The sequence below is a fragment of the Pezoporus wallicus genome, unplaced genomic scaffold (assembly GCF_028554395.1).
Source record: "Pezoporus wallicus isolate ANWC-B61680 ecotype Strahan unplaced genomic scaffold, APGP_CSIRO_Pwel_v1 contig_5352, whole genome shotgun sequence".
Classification (NCBI taxonomy): Eukaryota; Metazoa; Chordata; class Aves; order Psittaciformes; family Psittacidae; genus Pezoporus; species Pezoporus wallicus.
The window spans coordinates 3,174,110-3,199,242 of record NW_026639660.1 but is presented as its reverse complement, the minus strand read 5'-3'; the positions used below and the strand labels follow the sequence as shown (position 1 = coordinate 3,199,242).

Genomic DNA, 25,133 nt, shown 5'->3' with positions numbered 1-25,133 from the left:
GCGATGGTATCAAAATCCTTCAGGAAATGATGAGCACATTCAGAGCTGGACAGTTCTTTGTTCAGCAATGTCCAGGATGGTGAGGTCTTGCTGAGCCATCGCTGACAGCGGGTTACACACACTGCTCCAACAGCAAACACCAAGTCCATCACCAGTGACAGGCAGGCTCAGAGCATTGCTTTCATCTTGGATTGTAAGATCCACCAGGAACGCATCTATTTGTGCTTGTACAGTGCCCAGCACACAAGGCTTGGCTCCCAAGACAGAGGCAGGCCTGGGACCATCACCATGCTCCTTGGCATCAGACAGGGAAGGAACCCAGAAGTCCTGCCCCTCACTGCTGCCCGTAAGACCACCCTCTTCTCACAGAGCAGGGAACTCGGGCCAAGCTCCACACATGTATTTTGGTGCCTACCTCCCATTCATCTCACCAGGCTTAAAGTACCTAGATGCTTTTGGAGGCTCTGGGCCCAAATCCAAGAGTCCGGCTGGCAGGTTGCTGGTGCCCTGTATCCGCCAGAGGCAATGCTGGAGGCACTGCTACACAATGGAAGACAACCAAGATGCAAGGCAGAAGGAGAAGGCAAAGGAAATCAAGGTCAGAATTAAATTCTTTAATACAAAAAAAAGTTTGTTTGTCGTCGTCGTCGCTGTTTAAGATATATCTGTAATTTCTTTGTTTAAAAATAAATATGTACTAAGGAATATCTTGAAAAAATTCACTAGACACAATATGTAGTGTTAATATCTTTTTTCCCCGCAATTATTACAGATAAACAGTAGCACCAATAAATAAAATGATAACAAATATTAAAATTAAAAAGGAGAGAGATTCAAGATGTAGAATTTTCTATTTTTCCTGTTTCTTCTTTTTACATATATAAAAAAATCGTAGCGTCTATTTAATCCGAATCACACATATACATAAACATATATATATATACAAACACATAGCCAAATATATATATAGTATGTAGATGTATATCTAACTCTTGTCTCAATAGGAATGTGTAGGGGTAGGTGTTAGAGAAATTAATTAAATAACTGCCCATAACATGCTACTGACTCTGCCAACAATTGGGGAGAGATGGGACGGGACAAGGGGAAGGTTAAATTTATACACAACCAGTACAAATAAAAAAAAAAAAAAAAAAGGAGGTACGGCTTATAAATAGTTGAAATTAAATATTAACAAAGAATACTGAAAAATCCCTACTCTCTCATTAAATTATCTGTTTAATTTCTAATTTAAAAAGGGATATTAAATAAGTATATAAAACACTTTCTCTTCCCTCCCCCCGATCGGAAGCCTCTGTCTTGCGCACGATGCAGCATGAGTATTACACATTGCAGATGCAAGCACCCACCCACATGTTTTGCCTCCTCCTGACAGCCACCAGTCGGATGGGGAGTTCCTAGTGGTTAGTAGTCACTTGTGAGTCTGTTTTTAGACTGTCTTGTCTTTTTGGAAGCTTTCCGTGTTGTACATTATCAGGCGTTGAAAATTCAATTGCAGATGATGTTTGGCAGCATTCTGACACAGACCGAGTACCTTTTTGATTATTATTATTAATAATAATAATTTTAATCACAGAACTAGATTATATATATCCACATAGATGTACAAACACGCTTTCAGGGGGGTGTGTGTGTGCGCGCGTGTGTATGGTGGGTTTCACATACACCACAGTGTATATTGCAGATACACACATAGCCAAGATTCTTGGACACGGCTTAGGGATTCCGGCTGCCTTCACATTTGATTCCCCAGCCCAAGACATGGAAAAGGGGCCTGATATTTACAGTATGTCATAAAAAAAGAAAAAAATCTTCACGTTCTTCAGGGTCATTCACACCGGGCACATAAACTGAAGGCAACAAAAAATGTATTCTATTCCCCCCTTCAATCTTGGCATACATATATATTATTTTTTTTATATATATATATGTATAAAAATAAATATATATATATAAAAAAGACAGAAAAACACAAGCATACATACACACAGACACAAATGCACACATTCACATACACACACACCCCCCTACTGTGTATATACTTTTGATTAATATCCCTTTCCAGAAATGTTCCGTAAGCATCTTGGATGCTCTTGAGTGGCAGCTCTGTGCATGAAGAAAGCAGACAGTGCTGAATAACTGTGTGGCTATGCACCGGTCCCCATTCTTGCTTCAGCACACTGTAGGCCTTGTGTCCTTTTGCAGCCACCAAGGGCGGGAAATCTAGATTCCTGTGATACTTCCTTGAATGGAAAGTTAGTGTGCATCAGCTGCCCACCATCCTTAAGAGAAGCCAGCACGTTTCTCTGGCAAAGTTTCTACAGCGAATAAAGTCAACGCAAAATGTACACTGACATCCCATGTCCCAGCAAGGCAGGCAGGTTATGAGACGAGTAAGGGCGAAGGTTGGGGGAAGAGAGGGGAGGAGGAATCCTTGATCACGGAGATGGCCATTTCCTTGGCCTTTGACCCATCGCACCCTAGGATGCCGCTCTTTGGAACTCCCTGCCCATCCTCTCCATCACCTCTCCTCCCTGTCCCAGGCAAGGAGAAGGTGGTTTGTGGTACAGCACACTCTACAGAGAAACAGCGGAGGCCGCACAAGTCAGTTAGAGTTAAGAAGTTTACACCCAGCGCTTCTACTCAAGTCCAGTCTTAGCTTGTTTCTTATGCCCCAAGTAGCCCGCTTGTGTCCACAGCAGTCGAGTATTATCCAGTGAAGACACCAATAACATTAGCAATGTTAAAAAAAATAATCAGTATATATATATATTTTATATATATGTGTGTGTGTGTGGTTAAGATATACATATATGTATATATAGATGTGGTTAAAATATATATACATATATATATATGTATATGTATGTATACACACATATATATATATGCATGGCAAAACCCATCAAATACACCCCTATAGTCTTCCTGGCTCTGTTATTTAGCAGCATGAAAAGAAAATAAAATAAAACAGTTCAAAACCCAAAGGTGAATTCTGTGCGGCGGGTGCCTTGGGGAATGTTCCTTCCGGAGTCCATCGTCCGTACTGAAAGTGCTGTGCTCTACCGATCCTTCATTTTTAGGGTTCATTTGGATTAGTGTTTTGTTTTTTTTTCTGTCCAGGCGAGAAATCAGGCTCCAGAAACAGGGCTGTTCCCCCTTCTTTTCCGCTGCTCACCGTCTCGGTTTTTCACATCTGTTAGAGAGGAGAGGGAAGGCAAAAATAAAAGGAGGGTTTAGTGTTTGTGACGGGGGTGCAGGTAGGACAGGGAAGGGAAGGAAAGGAGGTGGCTAATGTGTTTAAGCACATGGTGTTAAGACATGGCATGACGTCACTGGTGGGGTGAAGTGCTGTGCAGATGAGGCAAAACACCTGAGAACCTCGACCCATGAAGAGGTCGATGAGTTCTATTCCCCCAGGTTCACTTAGGGCAGAAAGGGGGTACTGGTACTGGTACAGGGGGAAATTTAGGAGCAGAATCAGAGGCTTCCTCACAGATGAGCCAAGTGACTTTTTTGCACTCTCACACCATGCACACATAGATACACACAAACACACAGAAAAACAAGGCTAAGCAATGCATGCGGAAAGACGCATTCCCTCAGCTCCCCACCTAGCCTCTTGTTTAGGTTGGAAGCAGTGCAGACAACAAGGCCTCATGCAGGAAAGAAGGTAAAAAGAAAGTGCCTCTCATTTGACTAGCTGCCATGAGCAGGAGTTAGCACCAGAGAAAGCAGCAACAGCCTGAAGAAGCAGCAGGAGAAACGAGAATTCACCCTCCCAGGTAGGGTCCAATTCTAATTCTACAAGAAAGAGCACGAGCAACTTCAGCTTAACTAGCTTTTTATCTGGAAACAGATAAGCTGCACACTCCTATGACTGCTTCCTATCTTTCTGGCCAACACAGCAGCTCTGGAAACCTCCCTTAATGCCAATTATCCCACCAAAGACAGCAACCAATAAGAGAAACTAGTAAACTCCTTCTGCCATCGTGACTTCTTTGGGGCATTGTTTTTAATTTGTATTTGTTACTATTTCTCACCTTTCAAATTCTGGAGGGTAATTTCCAGCTAATCTGGAGGTTGGGGAAAGTAGAGAGGGAAAATTAGGTCGTCTCACACGCCAGGGGTTGCTGGGAGAAGGTTAACTCCAGAAGCTACTCTATTCTGGCTTCTACATCAATGGCTTTCCCACTGAAATAATAGCATCCCAGAAAATTCCTCTGTATACAGAGCAGTTTCCACCACAGTGGCAGTGCCAATGCCACTCTGGTTTGGGCACAAAGCATTTTCACACCAAAAAGAAATACATGCTACTTGCATCAGCCTCATTCACCTAGCCAATTCCAGGCAGGGAAACGGAGGCAAACGGATGCCTCCTCTTTCAGGGTGTAGCCACAGAGGACCCCGTATCTCTCTCCCTTAGTCTGTCCCATCCAGCCACTGCAACACTCTCTTACCAGGAGGAATCTCCTAGATCTCTGAGAGAGGGACCTGAGTTCAGGGTCACAGCCAAGGGCTCATTAGCAACCCCATTTCCATGTCTCTCTCTGGTTAGGTAGAATGATCCCACACCAGAGATGCACTCACAGCTGCTGTGAGTCAAGAGACCCCCGAGTTCACCAAAGCACTCAGTTGAGAACAAGGAATCCATTTCTGCACGTGTCTATGCCACAGATGGTGTGTGACAGGTAGCACTCAGATGACACATGCACAGCATGGATCTCTGAACAAACACTAACCACACAGTGTCTTCGTGTCTCCCATTCAAACTGCAGACTTCTGCCTGCCTTCACCCAGAGACAGACTTAATCCTGCCACATTTCGCTTAATGCTGAGTGCAGCCGCCCAAAACACAATTCTGGCCAAGACATGGAGAGGGAACTCTGAGTACAGTGCAAGGGGCCAGGGTACTCTCCCTGACTTTTAGAAGAACGAAGAGACAAAGGAGAATGTGGGGAAAGCCTTGATGGAGGATCCTGGCCTGGCTTTCCTCCTTCCGCATACAGCACTACCTACAAGCCACGTAAAAAGGGCTTGGAAGGCAGGGGTGGTCAAATCCTAGTCAGCTAAGGGTATTTCTCTATCCAACAGTATGCTCAGAGTTTGCATACAGGTAATGTACAGAGGGCTACAGACCCTCCTCATGGCTACCTCAGCAAGACAAACTCTGTTCTACAGGAAAGGAAACCTTAGATACAAATGCCCTGTCTCCAGGAGCCATCCCCATCCAAGTCCTGACAGCACATCTGAAATGCACAGCTGCCCTCTGACACAGGGAAACTGTCCTCATCTCAGTTAGCCCTTCTGCCCTCTGGCCCACGTAGGACAGCGAAAAGAAGTAGTCACACAGCACTGGTGCCAGAAGTCAGCAGGAAGCAAGCTCCCCCCTCTTTCTCTTTCTCTGTCTTTCTCTTTGTGTATTTCATCCTTCAGGACACAAACCTGCAAGTGCGCTCGTTTAACTCAAGCTGCCTCGACTTGCAACGTGAGTCTGTGAATTTGCAGGAACATTTACAGGTCTGGGGATCTTGTACAAACAAGTGCTTTCTCCTCTCTGAGCAAGGCTCACAGTGACTGCAAAAAGGCAAAAGGAAAGATGTCTAAGCTACAGCGCTTCAGCAGAAAGAAAATACACATGCAACACCCTAAACATCAAAGCAATCCCTCTGCCCCCTCCCACAGCCCCCATGCCGCCCACTGGAGCATCGTGGGCTGATGGATTTTCCAGCAGCACCGCGGCAGCCCCCGGACAGCACCCCCTTGCATTAGCGTAAAGAGAAAGAAAAAAGGCTCTCTGCACAGTATTCACAAATGCTGCATTGGATCCATTGGCACAGGCCAGAGGGACGAAGAAGGGGAAAGCAAGGATGGGAAGGTGAGAGGTCCCAGCCAGCTACTGACATATCAATGAAAGGTGTTCTCTGAAGTGGGCTATTCGAGTAGAAAGAGGCCAGCGGCTAAACGAGTTAAATACACAGGGTCTCTCCTCCCCTGAAAAGCAGCTGGGCTGCAGCATCAGATGATTACTCCTGCAGCCAGCACTGCCCTCCTTTCTGACAGCCCCATCCCAACCTTGCCACCATAGGACACAGGAGTGTCCCGTGAAGGGGTCGTAAATTTACAATGCAGAATTCTGTGAAACATCGTGAGAGAGGCAGAGCGAAATGGACAGAGAAAGACAGGGAGATAGAAGCCACCAAACGCAGCAGAGAGAGGAAAGGAGAGAGCGAGCCCGCCCGGTTCCCCAGCACCCCCTCTCCAGCTTCCCGCCGTCCCACCTCTCCTCTCCGCCTGTGACTCCACCAGACACGCACGCACACACACACGCACACGCACACATGCACGGCAGACACCAGCCTCCCTGTTGCCAGTCACCGTAGCAGTGAGGGCACAAGATGAGTCGGGGGAAGCGGACGAGAGAGTTGCAACCAGAACGTGTTGAAAAGAGGGTGCAGAGCGCTCGCCCACCCGTCCGCACTCCTGTGCCTTGGGAGAATTGTCACCACTGAAGATTAGAAAGCCAAGCAAGCTAAAGCCACCTTCCCTGAGATGCCCTCAGTGCCAGAGCGGTGCCATCACCAGTGCTGCCCCTGCAGGATCTGCAGCCCACCAGTGACTGGGAGGGGAGGGTGAGATTTGCATGAGCAGCAAGCAGGCAGATTGCTTTGGGGAAAGGGAGGGAAGAAAGTCTACAAGCAGAGGACACAAACGTACAAGCTGAGTGGTTTGTACCGGCCTTTCTTGCGCTTTCTCTTTTGACCCTTCCCCTTTCCTCGCTTTGATTTTCTGGAAGAAAAACAAAACAAAAAAACAGAGAAAGAGAGAGAGAAGGAAAGAAAGGGAGAGAGAGAGAAAACAGAAGAAAACGCAAGGAAGAGGAGGAAAAAAAATACAGCCATGTGCCTTGCTGGGAGGGGGAAGCACATGGGGCAGGACTGGATGGCAGATCCCAAGGCCGAAGCATAGATCTCCACCTCGCACACACATTCACCGGCCCTTCTGCGCTCCTGCCAGCACTGCAACCAGCCTGCCCATGGCCAAGCCAGTGCCAGGGGACTCAGAGACCACCGCCAGCAGGGCTTCTTCCAGCAGAGGCAGATCTGCTGCCCCTCCAGATCAGAGGGGCAGTGGGGAAGGGACAGGGCGTGAGGGGAAGGAACAGAAAGCTTTGTGAAAGCATCACGCAACCGCAGGGAGTGCAGACAACCGTTCCAAGCGACAAGCATGGGCGCACACTGACTGACAAGAGGCAACCTGAGGGGAGAGGCTCTCCCCCGGGAAAAGGAAACTGCTCTGACCTGATGCACTGCCCAGCACCAGGCCTAGGAGGGGGCAGCCAAGCTCCAACAGCTCTGCTGCCAGGGTGGTGGTGATCCTGCCTTGGGATGGAAGCAAAGGGGGTCTCGCCTCAGCACCCTGCAGACAAGGGGTGAGACCTGGTCTACACAGCAGCACTGTGTGGGAGAGTTATCTAGCCTGAAGGCTCTGCTTACCCATCCCACCTCCTGTGTGTGGTTTGCAGGGCTCCAGGAGACCTCACCGGATGTCTGCTAACCTCCCCCCGGCAGCCTCTATCCTGAACACTGGAGGGGAAAAAGGGAGGCCTGACCTAGTTATGACACCCAGGAGATAACCAGCAAGCAGCTTTCAGATTTTCCCTCCTTTCCCTCCTTCCTATTGCCTTCCACGTGGATCTGCCAGACAGATGAGCAGTCGGAGCCAAGGCACTGACTCCATTCTGAAAAATCCAGTAGCTCCTGACTCTTGGGCAGGCCTAGACACTAACAATGGACCTTTACAGGCCAGTGAGAGCGCAGGGAGAGAGGGAGGCTGGAGCCTGCGCTACTCCTGAGCCACATTAGCACAGGACCAAAGGAGAGACATGCAAGGAGAAGGCCCTAGGCAAAGCACCAGGGCTTGTCAGGCAAGTGAGCCCCAGCATTGCAGTAGTTCAGCAAAGGCTCCCTCATTCCCTGGCACAGCCCACCTCAGGAGGGAGCTGTGATGGGGACATGGGGAACAGAAGGGAAAGCACCACAGGTGTTTCTTAAGCCCTGTTCAAGTCGTCTCACTGGAATGAGTGTCAGAGCATCAGCTTGCTCCCAGCCTCTGCCCTACATGTCAGGAGTCACAAGGAGGCGGTGAGGGGAGGAAAATCGACCTGAAGGGAGGAGAGGGGCACCAATATAACAGGACTTTCAATCCAGCACAAATCAAAGCACACCAGTCTCTCCCATTCCTTCCCTTCCTTCCCCAGGGAGTGCAGAACCAGCAAAGAGCAGACAAGGTGCTGTTAGAAGAGGAAAGGGAATGCAACGCAATCCAGGCTGGCTGCTTCACCCACACCCATCCTCACCAGAGTTCACACAGACCCAACTCTCGCACACCTTCAAACCACAGAGCCACGCAGACCGACCACCCCCGGCATGGCCCTGCTCAGAGAGGAGTGCCAGCTGCACACAGCCCAGTGCAGCCACGAGCAGATTTCCAAGGGGAGGAGGAGAGGCTGGAAGGCAGCTAGAAATACACAACCCCCAGGAGAGGGGTGAAAGAAGTTCTCTCACTCTCCCGCTTGCTCTCTGCTCAGCCTCATCTCCCAGTATTCATTCACTTCCTCTCCCAACTCCATACTTCTGACCAGCAGAGCTGCTACCCCAGCCATGCAAAGTCCAGCTGACTCTCACCAGAGAGGTCACTTTCTTTTCAGTATTGTTCCACATTTTGTGATCATCCCTGCAGCTACTGCAGGACAAGAGCTTATTTCTCTACTTTCCACATCGTTTTTACTTTCGGGAGGAAGGAAAAGGAAGGTTGTGCCTTAACCTCCTTCAGGTCACAAGAGCAAATCCATCAGACTGAAAAAACTCTCATGAAAGCCTCCACCAAGACCCAGACAGGACATCCACCTCCCTTTACACCCTCCCTGGCCCCCACCCAACCAAAACCAGAGCCACATCCTGCATGGCATCTGTCCTGCCTCCACCAGACCTCTATTGTCACCTCTCCGTGTAGCCAGCAGAGTTCCTACCCAAGCTGCTGTGAAAGAAGCCAGCAAGTACTCACTCAAGCAGCAAGAAAAAAAATTAATCATAAAGAAAGGCAGCGATTTGCAGTAACCAGAAACACCCCAGGAAGAGGGAAGGGAGATTAGGGGCTGCACCTTGAATCCATTCTGGTAGGACACACAAGACAGGACCTCCCTGACTCAGGATAAAGCATCAGGAATGACTGCCATGACCATGGGTCATGCAGGCTCCAAGACTGGGGTATGAAGGAATAACCATCAGATCTGGGTTTCTGTGCCCACCTGGAATGGATTCAGAGTGTCGCTCCATGCACTACCATATGCCATTTCCAAAAACACCTTCTCCAAGTAAATACCTCCAACCAAAGAAAAGGGCAAGGGGCAGTGGGGAGAGGAAACACCAACCAACCACCAAAAGAGAAAGGAGGAAAGGCTTGTCACTTACTTTTCTTGTTTGTTTTTGACATCTTTCTTTGGTCTGTGGGGGAAGAGAGAACAAAGGCCTCATTAGAAGGGAGCTTACCACATACGCTTCCAGTATTATCCCCAGGTCCCACCAGGTCCAAGGAAGGACATGTACAGCTGGCATTGCAGGATGCCCATGGCAGGTTTTGTGGTCCTTCTCAAAGTGTTTACTCTCCTTTTGAATCCCACTGGCAGTCAGTGCCAAAAGACCCCAGGTTGCAGGCTAGTACTGTCCACCTGTGATATCTGGAGATGGAGGAGCTGCACCAGCAAATTACTTCTTTTCCCAGGCTCAGCCATCCCTCTGCAAACCAGCTGAGGAGACTGCAGAAGCCTCTGGACAACAGTCCCAACCCAACAGCAGAAAAAGGAAAGGCTCAGAATAAGTTTATTGCAAGAGGAACCAGTGCTGCTCCATTCTCACCTGCAGTCACATTTACTGTGCTGTAAGAAGCTCATGTGCGCTATGTGCTGACTCTGATGGGGTTTAATTCTCATGATCTGGAATGAAAGAAACAGAGAGGGTCACTGCCCATTCACTATTTATATTCACAGCTCCAAATCAGCCTGCTGCACAGCAAAGCATTTGCACCCCAGGTGTTCCTGGGAAGAGCATGGCAGAGTTTGAGCTGGCTTTGAAGCCCCATTCTCCCAGTCAGGAAGGTCTTTGATCACAAGCAAGCAACACCACCAGACTCATGCCAAAGCTCTGTTTGCTCATGTATTCAAGGTGCCAGCACTGGTGGACTGCCTTGGAGAAAGCCATGGGAGAGGGCGTAACACCATAGCAAGGTTCTCACTGAGCTGTCCCTGGTTGATGCTAGAGGGATGGTAAAGGAATATCCAGCCTGCTCTCACGTAGAAGCATGCTTTGGCTTAACACAAGGACCCAAGCAAAAATTCCGTATCTGACTCCTTTTACCTACGCCACCAGATGATATATCACTTTGTCAGTGACTTAACACACAATGTAAATCTGGTCATATGTGGTTAAAGCAGCCCTGCAGGGCCAGATGTTGTCCATCACCCAAGTCCCAGATTCCTCCAGGGTAACTGTATTAGAAGCGATGCATGTATTGTCACAGTTTCTCAACCCAGAACCTGACTGAACCACGAGCTCTAGCATTTGCACCAGAGATCTGCTCAAGTGCCTCTGACCCCTTCCAGGCATGCAGGTATATCAGCCCAAAACTGTGATTCAGCAAGGAATGGTAGGAAGACCATCCCCAGCTACACCATGCTCAGATCCAAGCTAGCGCCTGCAAGTGGAAAAGCAGTATAGGGAACCATGGAAGGACACAGACAGGGTTCCCCACCAGAGTTCAAACACAGCTCAAATGACATGTAAAAAGAGCTCACTCGTTAATCACTTAGTACTGCATGTCTCTCATTCATATCATAAAGTGATGGCAATATTCACAGTGGCCATTCAAGAGGCTGAAGGAAAAAGTAGGTGAGGGAGCTATGGGTTAAGGGTAATGGACAGCAGCACCACTGTGGGCACAAGTTAGGATCCAGGCTGCAGACAAGGGAGGTGACAAAGCTCTCTAAAGCAGAGTTTGCATCTTCCCCAAGTGCCCAGCCTTTTCTATCACAGCCATCTCTGTCTCCTCCAAGGAATGAATTCAGCAGCCTCCAAACAAAGGAGAAGGATGCCCAGAGGCAGAAAAGGCTTTTCCACTTGACACTGAAGCAGTGTGTTCCTTAGAGCCCCTTTCCACCCCTGCTGTGCCAACGTAGCTAATGACTCAAATCCCCTGCTCTGTTGGTAAAGGCTGACCTCACATGCCCTCCGGGAGAGAGTACTGACAGGCTTTCCCCTCTTGCACTACCCAGCTGCTTTCAGATCAACAGCTGTGTGGACCAAACACAGAGTGAAGGTGCAGCAGGGGCCCAAGGAGTACCTTCTTTGAGGCTTTAAAGGTAAGAGCATCAGAAATGTTCCTTTGCATTATCTTAAACATGAAGTGCTCCTTTGCAGAAATGCTCCTTTGCATGCTCCTAGCAACTCTATTTGGGCACTGGCAAGGTCAGAGACAAAAAAACAGATTCTCCCCTTAGCCTTGATTAGACATGGGCAATTCACCTTTTAACCCTCTGTGGTGCAATGCTGGGCACAACGGTTAGGAGAGAGGTTAGTCCTCCTGATCTGATAACCTCCAGTTCCCTGTGGTAGGGTGCCCTTCCACTGAATTAGCTGGGAGCTGAGACTTGGAAAGGCTGTGATGGCTGACTTGCTTCCTTTCACCCAAGCATGCCAGCTTGCAAGTTGGGCCCTCACCTCCATCGTGACGTTGTACACATCCACAGGGACACATTCTAGGCCCTCATCGCCGCAGCAACCCGCACATCTCATCAGAGGCACACAGGATGGCTTGAATATGTACTCCACCTCATCAGGGTACTCCTGGAAAATGTCCACCAGGGTCTCAATTGTCCTGCAGAAGCTGCGCTCATAGACTTCCAGGAATTTGATAACTAAAAGAAGGAATGGAGGGAACAAGTTAATGCAAACTTAGCTCAAGAACGTCTAGTGCTTCCCCACTTAAAATGAGACAGTTGCAACACATCTACCACATGCTCTTCACCAACAGTCTTGCAGGCAGGCCTAAGTCCTTTGCCTCTACCCCCTACACACACACACAAATCAAGTGGGCACAGAAGGAGACAATCTTCTTTTTACTGCTTTAGGGCAGAGGCAAATTAGACCACAGCCTCACTTATATTCCGTGCTATCCCCCATACCCTTGGATATGCTGCCACGAAGCATACTAGCTCAGCCAAAAGGCACCGGAGGCTGCTGAGGATAATCTGTGCTCTAGGTTAAAACCCTTCACTGATTTACCATTTATCACTCTTCAAAAACAGCCAGTGGATGCCCCAGTGGCTTTTAGAAGGCAAGGGAATAAGCCAGAAGCATCCTTTCTACAGCATTCAGAGCAGAGACCCTTCCAAGAACAAGCAGAAGGTTCTGAACCATGCATTCACGTATCTTCACTCTTCCAGTCAGCCACTTGTTTTGCTCATGCAGAACATTCACCTCAACAGGCCACCTCAGAGCCATGACAGCACTTGCTACAAGTCACAGCCTCTGTGTCTCCACGCTGACCACTTTCCCAGACCAAGGACTCAAGCCACCCACTGAAAGACTGAAAGCAAGTCCACAGCACCCCCAGGATTAACCAGACCATACACTTGGCTACCAAACCACAACGAGGCAGTGCGGGAGGGGGAACAGGGTGGATCTGCCATGATCTCCCGCCTTCCCTACCAATGGAGCAAACACTAACTGCTTGCGATCTGCACTGATTTCACAAGCATTTCTCAATGTTTTCTAGTTTCTTGCCAAAGCTTCATTCTGTTGCTTGGTCAAGGGTTGGAGAGAATTAAAGAGATGAGAAATAGGATAGATAAGTACACACACACACACAAAACCCAGCTGCTAGTACAGTTCTGCAAACAGTGAGTACCTAGAGCCCACCAGGCCTCCTAGCTCTACCAGCACACAGGTAAAGGAGGATGTCCCAAATGGATCAGAGGATAAGAGTACACACAAAGAGATAGTACCTGCCCATGCTGTTATGCACTATAATGATCCACCTGTACAGTATGCAGAGTCCTACAACACCAAGGTTGATAACTCAGAGTGATAAGAGCAAACTGCTTGCATCATGGAAAAAAATGGTCTCCAGTAAGCATTTCTAAAGTGCCCTGAACTTGTGACAAACTGGCATAAAGGTTACTTTGCCACAAAAATGCAAAAGCTGCAGGGCTGGGAGCTCACAGCCCGCAGTTAATTGTTGAGAGTTAATTCTAGGTCACACAGAGCTGACAGTGCCACAGTCCTGAGAGCGGGTACAAGAGGGGAGGAGCTTCCATCCAGGGAGTCTGAAGTGTCAGAAAGCGTGAGCAGCTATTGAAAGAGAAACTGGCTTGTGAAAAGGGAAATGTAGCCTGGCAGGCATGGACTGCTTGTTGGTATTCCTCGTCTAGAAGACAGCATGTTTCTGTTCCTTGTCCTTTCCCTTCCTCTTTCCTCTTCTCCTAACTGCAGTATGCCTCCTGTCTATTCTTCTATCTTGTCTATGGCTACCTCCTTCTTCCTGTTCCACTTCAGAGTGACCTTAGCCACAGTGTATATTCTAACAAGTTGAACAATTTAATACGTGGGAAATTCAGTAGGCACAATGACAGTGGCTGAACTGCACTGTTGATCATTCACACTGTGCCAGCAGGAAGGATCTGGGAACTCTGGCAGAGAAGGCACAGTTCTGGACAAAAATGCTTGCAGACCTACGTCAAGGGGAGGGAGGGAAGAAAAGAGGGAGGGAAAGTGGCAGTTACCTGTGCAGATCAAATGCTGCTCACCGCAGTAGTCTGGGGCATAAAGGAGGAAGAAACCGAAACAGAGTCAAAAACTGAAGTGAACCTGATTAATGTCTGCCATGCTTCCTAAATGTTTGCACTGCACAAACAGCTGGATTACACCAGAGAATACCGACTACAGATTGGCTGCACAACAGCACACTCAAGTTCTTTAGCAGCGCCTTTGCTTTCACGGCTGCACCCTCATGACTATACTTGAGATCTGGGAGATTTGGCATGACCAAATCCTTTCCTTAAAGAATCTAGGAGATTTTGCCCTTACTTTAACATATGATGATTTTCCAAAGTCTGAATTAGCCTCTGGAAAGGAAATGGGGAATCTTTCTCCAGCGGCCAGTCAGAAGATCCTGCCATGGAAGGCTTTGATTTTGCTGGACGCAGAGCATTCACTCGTACACTGTGAAACGCTCCGTAGTTCATTTGCACAGTTAGCACCCAAACCAGAGCACATGACTGAGGCACAGCCATCCTCACAGCAAAGCCCTGCCCCTGCTACCATACCTACGCTTACTCCCATGTACTGGGAGTCATATTCCACACTTTGCTGGGCTGATTCAGACTGTGCTTCCTTTCCATTGGTTGTGCCAGGGACGGAAGAAGGTCTGCCTTTCATGGGGAAACATAGGAAGGTCACTGAAGGACTAATAACACTTGGCCTGTTCCCTTCCTGCAATTCGGGCTTCAGCCCACGTTTAAAGTTAATCCCGCATCTAACCCACTCTCCTACCCCTCAAAACACCTCCAGATTTGAGTCAGAGGTTCTTTGTCAATGGAGGGGGAAGTAAGATTAAAACCCAGTCCAGGCCCACATTAACTCTTCAGGGCAGGCACAGCCACAGCAGGCAGGATTACGTCCAAATTTGGAGCAGTTGAGTGGGAACATGCTATACTAGAAAAGGAACAAGTTCATGATCACTCTGCCCCCCTTGCCATCAATGGCTTAGCAGCCATGCAGACATACTGTTCTTTTAAAAATAAAAGTGCTGCCACAAGTGCTGGTGGTTTCTTTTATTTATACCAGAAAATCTTTTCTCGTGGAACAAAGAGTGTTTGTCTGCCTCCTCTACAACTTCCCGTGCCACAAAACATGTGGAAGGCTCTCTTGAGCACAAAAGGGTAGGGGCTGAAGCTAAACTTACAGTCTCCAACCAGAATGAATCCATCCCGAATAAAAACCTGTTACAGCTCGACATCTCAGAGACAGCATGAAAAGGCCAAAGACACAAAATCACCTTTTACCCCAACCCCAAAGCCTCCAAAAGCTTCAGTGGAAGGAGCTACAGGACTGTCCTTGTGGAACACAGGCATATCATCGTCCCCTCTTTGCAAAAGAGAAACCGAGGTACAGAGAGAGAACCTCCAAGGTCAAACAGCAGGATGGAAGTAGAGCCAGGAAGGTGATGCCAACAGTCTTGATTTCTAGCTCACAGATCTATCTGCATCGCAGAACCAGAAATAGCACCAAGGCAACAGCACCAAAGTCTCACCCCTCACATTGCCAGACTAACTTCTCCCGCAATCCCATCAGCCTTCTTGGGACAGGGAATCAAATTTGATTATTCTCCTCCCCAGGAAGTTAGTTGGACAGAACAAATGGCACAGATGAGGACACTAGCTCCTTTCTACCAACAGCAGAGGACTGGCTACCAAAATAAGCCTCACAGCAGGCTCCATTTTGATCCCTCTGGAGTCACTGAACCTTCTTCTGTTGACTTCAGCAGGAGCAAGGGTCAAGCGCAACAGGCGGCAGCCTGCCAGCAGATTTTGCCCGTGCAAAATGGACACCTATCCCAAACACAGCCTGCCACAAGCCCCTGGCAATGCACACTTAGCCTGTCACACCAATAAAGTTACAGAAATTGAAATCCACTGCACCACCACAAAAAAAGCCAAAGTGGGCCCACACTGCTAGAGCCCTCTGCTGACCTCCAGCTGGAATAACGCTGGAGGTCACCACCCGCGGGGACCCTGCAAGACCTTCGCCGGACCCTGCAAGACCTTCGCCAGACCCCGCCACGCAGCCAGCGGTCTGCTCCGCTACGAAGGTATAGGGAAAACACTGTCGGGATGGTCTTAAAGCAGCTGATGATCACCTCAGCCTCAAGGCTCCAGAGTCCACAGCCCTTTAACCCCACATCTGAACTGAGGACTGCAGACAGAACGCCAACCTCCTGCAACGCACTGGGGTCCACAAGACAGGGCTCCTGTGGGAGGTTGTCACTAACTATCCTGGGGGCTGACCATTCTCTCGGTCTACACTTAATTGCACAAACCAACAAGGCAGAGGACAATGCCACAGCCTAGCCTTTGGGCAGCTGGACAGACCCAAAATCACAACAGCTGCTGAGGCACCACCTTGTTTCCTCACCAGGCAATTGCCTTGCCCCTACTGGACCACAAGCAATAAATTGAGTAGAACCTATTGGATCACACTGCTGTCTCCTGAATCTGCTACGCCTGCTAGCTCAGACTGGAGTGAAAGGGTGTATTTTTCAAGCCTGGCTCTGTACAGCACTAAGCAATAACCTAACTGTGGGGTACCTGGGACTGTCAGGAGCCACAACTCCAGAAAACCACCCTGGGCTGCCCTTCTCTCCGTCTCTCCCCCAGAGACCCGGCTGGAGCCGGGGCGTTCTTTTAGGCTTTGTTCAGAGATCAGCCCTGGCCACCCAGCCGGGCACCACCACAGTGAAGATGACAAATCCCTTCCTACAGCACTGTGGCGAATGCCTAGCAAACTGTTCGCCGCTACTCAGCTCTTTGTGTGCGCGAGCATGTGTGTGTGTATATATATATATATATATATAAATGAGCGTGTGTATGTGCACAGGCGCACGCACGCAGTTTTCCTCAGAGTTGTGGGAAACCAGCAGTGGGCTGGGCTGGGCCGGCCCTGCTGCACGCCCCGGCCCCACGGCAGCCCCGGGGGCGGCCCCACGGCCACCTGGTCCCCGCACCCCGACCGCCACAGCCCCGCGAGGAGGGGGGGGCGCGGCCCATCGCAGCGAAGGGGTTAATGGCGGCGGGCCCCCGCTCCCGCCGCCGCTCCCCGGGAGGTGGCGGTGTTGGCCGCCGCCGGCTCCCGGGACTCGGGCCTCCTTCCTCCGAGGCCCCCGCCACCCCGCCCGCCCCCCGCCCGCCGGGCAGCCCCCCCGCGCTTACCTTCATTGGGTTTCCGCTCCCCATCCCCCAGGGCAGGAGCTGCCTTCGACAACTGCAAAGATAACAGAAAATCGGTCACCACACGGAGCCGCGGCGCGGTCCCGGGGCGCGGGAGGGCTCCCGGGCAGGAGGCGGAGGGGACGCCCCCGAGGTGGAGCCGTTATATTCCCCCCGGGCGGGCACAGAGGCGCCTTTTGTTCCTCCCGTCCCCCGAGGAGCCGAGCGGGACACGGGCGGGACAGGCCGGACCCGCGCTGAGGGAAGGGGCAGGCGGGAAGGCGGCGGCCGGGCCTCCAGCGCGGCGGCCGACGGAGGCCCCGGAGGGAGAAACGGGTCCCTCGGGAGCGACCCTGGGCGGTTTTAAGCCAAAACCAGCAAGCAAATGTGGGCCCAGGGGAGAAAAGTAACAGGAGTGACCTTCTACTGCTGACATGACCAGTGGGGCCTGGGGAGCATCGCTCTCCTCCCCTGGCTTCCACTTCCCCTGGGAAAGGCGAATCCCCTCTGGAGGGCACAGGGGAATGAAGGGTGGCCAGGAGCAAAAGGGCATCGCTCCCCTCTCAATGTCACAGATGTCCGTGCTGAGCAGCGGTGGCCAGCGAGGCGCTGGTATCTGTCCAGGTGTCAGGGCGGTTAGCTGTGAGAGCACTGCTTTGCCGACAGCACCGCCAAACTGCCCAGGTTTCCTTCCTTTCCTCTGGAAGGGTGAGCAGTGCACACCCTCACTTAACGGTGCCGGTCCCCAGCCTTGCATGGCCATGCTCCCGTTCCTCTGCTCCCTGTGGCTTCCCCTGGGCAAAACCCAGGCAGGCCCCAAGCTCTGTGTTCACTCCTTCTGCCTTCTGGGGTGAGGGGCATTTCCAAACCGCTGACGCAGGCAGGAGTGGCGACAGGTAACCCACCCCCAGACCGGGATGGAGAAGCGTGACACCACTGTGCTAAGGAAGTCTTTTTAATTCCAGGTGAACCAAAAACTCCACTCTTCCTGCTCTGCATGAGGGCTTTGGCTCTGACAACTTTCCAGCCAAGTCAGGTTTCCCCCTGCTGTTCTGTTCTGAACCAAAACTGAAAAATGCCCAGCTTTCTTCACTTCTCCAAGCTATGTTGCCACCTGTGTGACGCCATCCACCCCAGAACCTGCTGTCTTTCAGCAGAGGCCCCACAAGAGAGTGGTGATACATACAAAAATACTGCTTCATCAGCGATATGCTGCATTTAGGCTTAGAAAAAGGCCCTCTGATGTCGTAGCTAGAGACAGAACTGAGCACGCCAAACGAAGTCCACCCCAAGCTCACAACGGGAATCCACCACCTATGATCTTCCAGGCAGCCCCATGCACAGGGCAGCACCACCCTCCGAGCAGCCCAAAGTGTCAGCTTTTAAAAGGAGGGGGCAAGAGAGCCAGCAAAGCCCTAGAAGCCCCTTTCCCAGCCGCTGCTTTGTGTCTGTGCACAGTTCCCTTTGTCTAAAGCCTCCTTGTTACTTATTTCAACCGAAGTCTTTCTGTACCTGGGCACAACCCAGCAGCCCAGATGTGTGCCACCCTGTACGTGGATCTGTTTCTTCTCTGGGGAGGAGAGGGCTGCGTGCGCAATCTCAGTGCTGGGACAACAGTTTAAAAAGCAGGTTCCTAGAAACAGTTTCATTCCTGAAGTGTGAAGGTCACTGCAACAGCAGGAACAAAATGGAGGCAGTAGAGGTTGCAGAGGCCTTCCAAAGCCACTCAGTGCCTGACACCCTAAGGGTCAAAAGAAAACCGCATCAAGGGCAGAAACGCTTCAATCAGTGTTGGAGCACAGGAACAGGATCACGAGCCAAGTCAGTTTATCCAAGTCACAACACCTCCAGGACCTTTTGCAAAGCGATTTTGGGTTCACACACAGAATGACCGTGATGGACCGTGCAAAATCAGCTCAGAGACACTTTGAGGGTCATTCTACCCATTCTCTATGCCAGGCTGCCCAGCCAGCTGCCAAGCCCTCTGCCTCCTTGCATGCACATACAGTGCACGGGTGATGGGAAGCAGAAGCAAGCCACACACTTCCACTGCTCACCTGCACCCAGCCAGCACCTCACCCTGCCCCTGATGTACTGGAGCAGAAAAGCCTGAACTCCTGTGGAACTCACCTAGACCTGGGTTGTGATCCCACCCCAAGGATGGGAAACGAGATCAGTACCAAGTCTGTAGAGGGCTTCCTAACATTCCCAGGGAGTTCTCACCAGAAACCCAAAAGGTTTCCCAGAACTCAGTAACATGCTCTCTGCTCACTATACCAAGAAACTCTCCTGCCCTTTTGGCAGTGCCTTTCACCTGCGGCTAGTGCCCTCAAAGCCCATCCACCAGAACAGCAGGCAAGGCAGGGGCTTTTGCCTCACCTTAAACCAGTCTGCTACGTATCAGTCAGGGCAATGGGGAACCAGAAGCGTTCCAAGGGACAAGGCCTGGCATGCCCTTCGGTGGGAGCCTGAAGGTCACACTCTCCTCTGCTGGCTTTTGGCATTACCCAACAGCTCTGCAATACGATTTCCTTCGAACAGATTTTCAACATTTCACAGAGGTGTGGAAGCAATTCCTGGGTTCAAAAGCAGGATAAATGACCCCAGGAATGGGGCTGACCAAGGGGAAACTCCTTTCTGTGCCCTTCAGAGGTTGCAGCAAATGGGTATCCCGCAGTGGAGTAAAACTCTCCCTAACAAATAAACCTGCACCTTCCCTGTCTCCAAGTCCCTGTCCCAAGCACATTATATACTCTGAAGGGAGAGAAAAGGTTAATCATGTCATTCCTCTCTAACCATCATCCCCCCTCACCACTACCACCAGCACTGTTTCTCTTCCTTCCCCTCCCCCTAATCTGTGCAGGCTCATTAAAAGAGCTTTGTAACTGTTTAGGACTGGAACAAACAATCCATCCACTTTGAGAGGGACTCTGGGACAGGAGTTAAGGCACTTTTCGTCTTAGGCGCTAGAAATTCTCAGCGGTTTCTGCTTAAGGGGGGGGGGGGGGGACAGGACTCACTGCACTCCTTCTCTATTGTACGTGCAAATAGAGGTCAGTAATCCTGAAAGCTGCCAGCACAGCCAAGGCACCTCTGACACGAAGCAGGGCAGACAGGAGAGCAGATTTGGGGTTGCTCAGGAATCAGCAAACCCCTCTGAGATGTCAGCATGGGCTTCCCTCTTCCTGCTCCAAAGGAGTGCTCCCTCCCAGCCTGTCCTCTGAGCACAGACCTGGAGCAGCAATGGGGAAGGTGACCCGCTGTGCTCTAGCTGCCTACAGGCTAGAGAAGCAGGTTCTGGTGGCTCCCCATCGTGGCCTGGCACAGAGGCACACCAAAGGCAGGGAGCCTGGTGGGTGTGTGATCATTAGCAGTCTAGCCACAGGCTCATTCTCCCTCCCTCCTTGTCTGATCCCTGCCTCTTCCCTATGGCAATACAGCTGGTGTGTCCAGGTCCCTCTGCAGTTCAGGGCAGGAACAGAAGAGTCCCCAGACCCTCATCAGGGGTGACCTGCCACTAGGTTCTCATCAAGACCACAGACAAAGGAAGATGGGGAATGACAGACCATACCCTGTTCTTTAGGAAAAGGGGGGGGGGGGAGGGGGGCTGGAAGGGGACAACAATGCAACCTCTCTGACCCCACGGAGCTGGAGGACTGCACTGCAGCTCAGCACAGCAACACATGGGAGGGTGGCACTGCAAAAACACCTTTTCTACCCTCTCCTGTGCAGGAAGGCTGTCGCCACCAGCAGAGGCAGACACCTGTGGCATCAGCACCACCCAGCCCCGACCATGGCACAATTTCCCACTGTCCCTGCCTGGCTGCAGAAGCGACCCTAACAATAAGTCATCCCCCTGCCACCTTCACCAGAGAAGCATCCCTCCCCTCCTTTGCCTTCAGGAAAGCTGCCCGACACACACTGGACCCCGCTTTCCCAATGCAGCCTCTGCCAGAGCTTTTATTTAATTCTCTCCAACACGCCTGGCTAACTAGATAGGTTTTATTCAGCACGACAGCCAGATTAACAGTACAGATAAATATTATCATCAAAGCACAAAACCCTAGACCCGGCGTGAAGAGTCATGCCTTCTGCCATGCCCAGAGACATTGTCAAGCTGCCTACGTGAGATCTGCTGGTATTTCTAACGTTCCCATCACCGTAGTGCCCAGGCGATCAACGGACAAATAAGGACAGAACTGAAGGGCAAGACCTCACCATTGATCTGCCTGAGCACTTACATGGCCTGCATTGCCCAGCTATCTGAACATCTCGCATGTCACAGCATCCCCCCCCCAAACCCACCGACACCCCGTTAATTCTTCCCTACTTCTTTTCCCACCGTTATCCTCTCTCATCGGCATCATCCTCCTGCCCAGGAGAACTGGCAGCACGAGGCTTTTACACAGCTCCTGAGGACAGGACCTGGACTCTACCTGATCTGCCGCTTCCTCCTCTGGGGAAGAGGAAGGGGAGGGGAGAAGGAGCAAGGGGAGGGTTAAAGGGTATTATCACTGCACACGGGTACAGAGTTGTCTAACCTACAGCCGGGAACAGACACTGCTGCACAAAGTTTACTGAGGAGCTGGGAAGCAAAGAAATCCCCGGTTTAGGTGACGGTGGAAAAACTCTTGGAGAGTGGAAAGAATTGTCCCATGAGCCAAATCTGGCAGGCAGGCAGCACGGAGCTGCTCTGTGCCACACTCGAGAGAGAACTGCGCCTCGGTTCCCATCGAGCACAGCACAATGTGCGGCTGTCACCGGAGAAAGCAGAGATATAACAGGCTAGAAACAAAGCGTGCAGTGCCTGCATGACTTCGGTTACAGCTGAAATGGCTCCTAATTGGGGAGTTACCTTCCAGCATCGGTGCTGAACAAACAATGTGAATAAGTAGTTACTTTGCAACGTTTATTATCACGACTGTGGGAGATGATCTGGCCCGCGTCCTCTCCAAGTGCCAGGCAGAAATGGCAGGAGAGAACTAACCTGTTATAGCCTTTAAAACATAATCCCTGCCCGCCTAGCGAACAGCCACTTTCACGTGGGCACTCTGTCTAAACCCTGTAATATCTCTTGGCAACACAGCCCTCTTGATCTTTAGAAAAGGCAGATTTAGAGGAGAGGTTTCCACAGAACGCTTTTTTCTTTCTTAAAAGAAAAAAGTAAGAGAAAGAAAAGAAGGAAGAGTTGGTTTCTAATCCCTCGTGAATGACAATGAGGCAAAAGTAAAAGTGATCGAGGAGGAAGAGAAGAGAAAAATGCACGTTTTTTTAATCTCGATGCAGGAGATATGTATTGTGATTTTTTTTTTTTTCTCTCCAATCTGGAAGAAATTCAGGATCCATTTTGTCCTCTTTGATCTCTATTTGTTTTTCCAGCTAGGTATTTTGAACTCCGCTCGGCAGCACGAACCCGAGCTGGGACCTAAGGCAAATACCGCCGAAACACCCTTTGCAATGTCAGGAGACCCGGGGACGGGAGGCGAGGCTGATGCAAGAAGCCAGCGCGCTGCCTCCCTACCCCGCGCCAAGCAGCGCCCCGGCGGGACCCCCGGCCCCGCCACCGCCGCCCCGGTGAGAGCCCCCCCGCTGGGGGCGTGCAATGCGCGCACACGTGCGCGGGCACTCCGCACGGCGCTGCCGGCCGCTCCGAGGGGCTGCGGGGAGCCGGGCAGCGCTTCCCCCCACCCCCCCCCCCCGCAGCGCTGCACGCACGTGTGTGCGCTGCGGGAACCCACCGCACCCGCTGCCAGCGGCGCGGAGGCATCGCACCGAGCAGGTGGGAGGCGAGGGGGGGGCGAAAAACTAAAAAGAGGGGGGTAAAGTCTTTTCCATCGCGCCGTCCCACACACCCTCCCCTGCTGTACGCGGGGCACAAAAGCCCCGGTCCCGCGCAGTCCCCGCCGCTTACCTCCGCGCTCTGCAGATAGAGCAGCGCCGCCAGCCCCCAGTGGATCCAAGTGAGCAGAAAGTTCATGGTTGCCGGCGCACGCAGCGGAGCGGGGCCCGCCGCGCTCCGCCTCGCCGCCGCCCCGCCGCCGCCGCCCCGCCGCGCTCTCGCCCGCGCCTCCTCCGTGCCCGCCGCCGCCGCCGCCTCCTCCTGGTGTGTCGCCGGCCGGGCGCTGCGAGGTTCTCCGCGAAAAGGAGGGTTCCTCTTCGGGGTCTCCGGTTTCACCCCTCCATAAGCCCGGCTCTCCGCCGGCCCTCGCTGCTGCTGCTGTTGCTGTTGCTCTCTGCGGGCGCTCCGCCGGGCCGAGCGCAGGCTCCGCGGCCGCCCAGCCGCCGCTGCTCGGCCCCCACCGCTGGGCAGTCCGAGCTCCACAGCGGCGCCCGTCCGCGGCCGCGCTCCCCTCGCCGGGGCAGCAGGCACCCGCGCCGCGCTCTCTCGGTTTCGCGCACTCACGCCAAAGTTTGCGCGGAAAGTTTCAATGCATCTCTTTGCCTGCGCCCCCTTCTCTTCGCGGTGACTGCCTCCGGCGGCTCCCCGAGCCGGGGTCGCCTCCCCGGGGGGAAGGAGGGGGCTGCTCCCGCCGCCACTCGGCCCGACCCCTCTCCGCAAGTCGAGGTGGTGGCGGCGGAGGGGACGAACAGAGCGCTTTCCTCCTGCCCACTCTGTCTCTCTCTCTCTCCCTCTGTTCACCGCTTAAAAAAAAATCAGAATAGTAATGTAAAAAGAAAAAAAAAAAAAAAGGAAAAAATCCAACCTGGCTCTAGAGAGGGAGGGAACTGGGGCGGGGAGAGGCTCTGCAGGAAAGGGAGGAAAAAAATCCCAGCGGATCAAAGTATAGATGGGGAAAAAATAAATTAACCGAGAGGATAAAGCAAGGCGGCAAGCCAACAGCAGGTCCCGGTGCCCGGGGAGGGCTCTGCTCCCGCGGCGCGCTGTCCCCCGCCGGCACGGCGTGCGCTCCTCGCCCCGGCGCGGCGGCTCCGCGCAGCGCCCGCTCCCAGCGCAGCGCCCACCCCGCCGCCTGCTCGCCGGCGCTCTGCAACTGCTCGGCGCGGCAGCGGGGAGAGACGCTCCGGCAAAGTCCCACCCTCCTCGGCTATTCCCCTCCCTCCTCCCCTCCCATCCCTTTCCGCGATGGACGAAAAGGCCACGGAGGTAAAGGGGTGCGCGCCCCCTCCGCCGCTCTCTCCGCCCGCCCCACGCGGGACTGCAGCCCCCCGTGGCTCGAGCATTTCGCCCCCAACCTCCGAGCCCTGCCGTGTTCCCCCCGGCCGCCGTCACTCCGCCCGTTCTGCCCTGCCGATGGATGCACGTTCGGGTCAAAATTCACCTTGCCCGTGGGAATCGCTTCAAAGTCCAGCAGAGCCATTTGGGGGGAGGGGGCAGCAGGGGACAAATTGCCATCACAGATCACAGTCATCATCTGTCCTTCCCACTCCCCCATCCCCCCCCCCCCCCCCCCCCCCCCATCCTCCGAGGGCTTCGCTTTTCAGATACAGGGATTTCTCCTCACCTACGTGCCAAAGGGGTGGAGGAGGGATCATCCTCAGCTGGGTTTTATTTCTCTGTATGCAGTGTCACCACCCTTGGCACAGTGGGCCTGCCTGAGCGGTCCTCCGGGGTGCAGAAGGGTGTCCCCGTTGAAGAGGTGAAGACTCTTGCCAGACAAACCCCACCCTGCTTTCTGGGAAGGTATTCGAAGGGCAAGCTTTGTCTTATTGAGGTTACTGCAGGCATCCTCCAACTGAGCTCCCTTGCTCTGGTCACAGGCAAAATTTCCCCATACGGGATGTACAGTAACAATATGCTTGTGTCAATGTATACAAATCTCCCTCCTGCCACCATCCTCTGAGGATCTTGGGTGGTGAACCAAGTGGAAGTCCAGACTGGCAGATTCCTGGGGCTCACCATGGGCTGGAGGAAGGGGAAAAAAGGACATCGAAGAAAGAACAGGCCATATTATCATTGGAAAGCAGGTATTCCAGTGCTGTGCCACAGACTGCTACTGACACAGGCAACGCGTTGGCTCTACAGAGGCACCTGCTGGCTGAGGGAAACTACGAGGCATAAAATACAATTCTTTGCTTTCAGTAGATCTTAGACCTCTCCTTCCCTTTGTTTATTTTT

At 51.9% G+C, this 25,133-nt stretch overlaps 1 protein-coding gene across 5 annotated transcripts; it reads right to left on the bottom strand.

The window, feature by feature from the left end:
* Positions 1 to 593: 593 nt before the first annotated feature.
* Positions 594 to 23,691, bottom strand: VEGFA (vascular endothelial growth factor A). 5 transcript variants are annotated; one of them, XM_057415299.1, is made up of 8 exons: positions 22,968 to 23,691; positions 17,060 to 17,111; positions 11,793 to 11,989; positions 9,936 to 10,012; positions 9,492 to 9,524; positions 6,736 to 6,807; positions 5,464 to 5,595; positions 594 to 3,214 (listed from the first exon to the last, which is right to left on the bottom strand). In XM_057415299.1, exons 1-8 carry the CDS (start codon positions 23,031 to 23,033, stop codon positions 3,193 to 3,195), a joined length of 651 nt encoding a protein of 216 aa, XP_057271282.1. In that variant the 5' UTR covers positions 23,034 to 23,691; the 3' UTR covers positions 594 to 3,192. The 5 variants fall into 5 exon arrangements, 4 of the variants coding, with proteins under 4 accessions (XP_057271282.1, XP_057271284.1, XP_057271283.1 ...); XM_057415301.1 differs by lacking the exon at positions 5,464 to 5,595; XM_057415300.1 differs by lacking the exon at positions 6,736 to 6,807.
* Positions 23,692 to 25,133: the final 1,442 nt, after the last annotated feature.

Coding starts and splice junctions, on each gene's coding strand:
- VEGFA (XM_057415299.1), bottom strand. CDS start 23,033: ATGAACTTTCTGCTCACTTGGATCCACTGGGGGCTGGCGGCGCTGCTC. Junction 6,808..9,491: donor GTCAAAAACAAACAAGAAAA/GTAAGTGACAAG, acceptor TTTTTCTTCCAG/AAAATCAAAGCGAGGAAAGG. Junction 3,215..5,463: donor TTAAACGAGCGCACTTGCAG/GTTTGTGTCCTG, acceptor CCTCTCTAACAG/ATGTGAAAAACCGAGACGGT.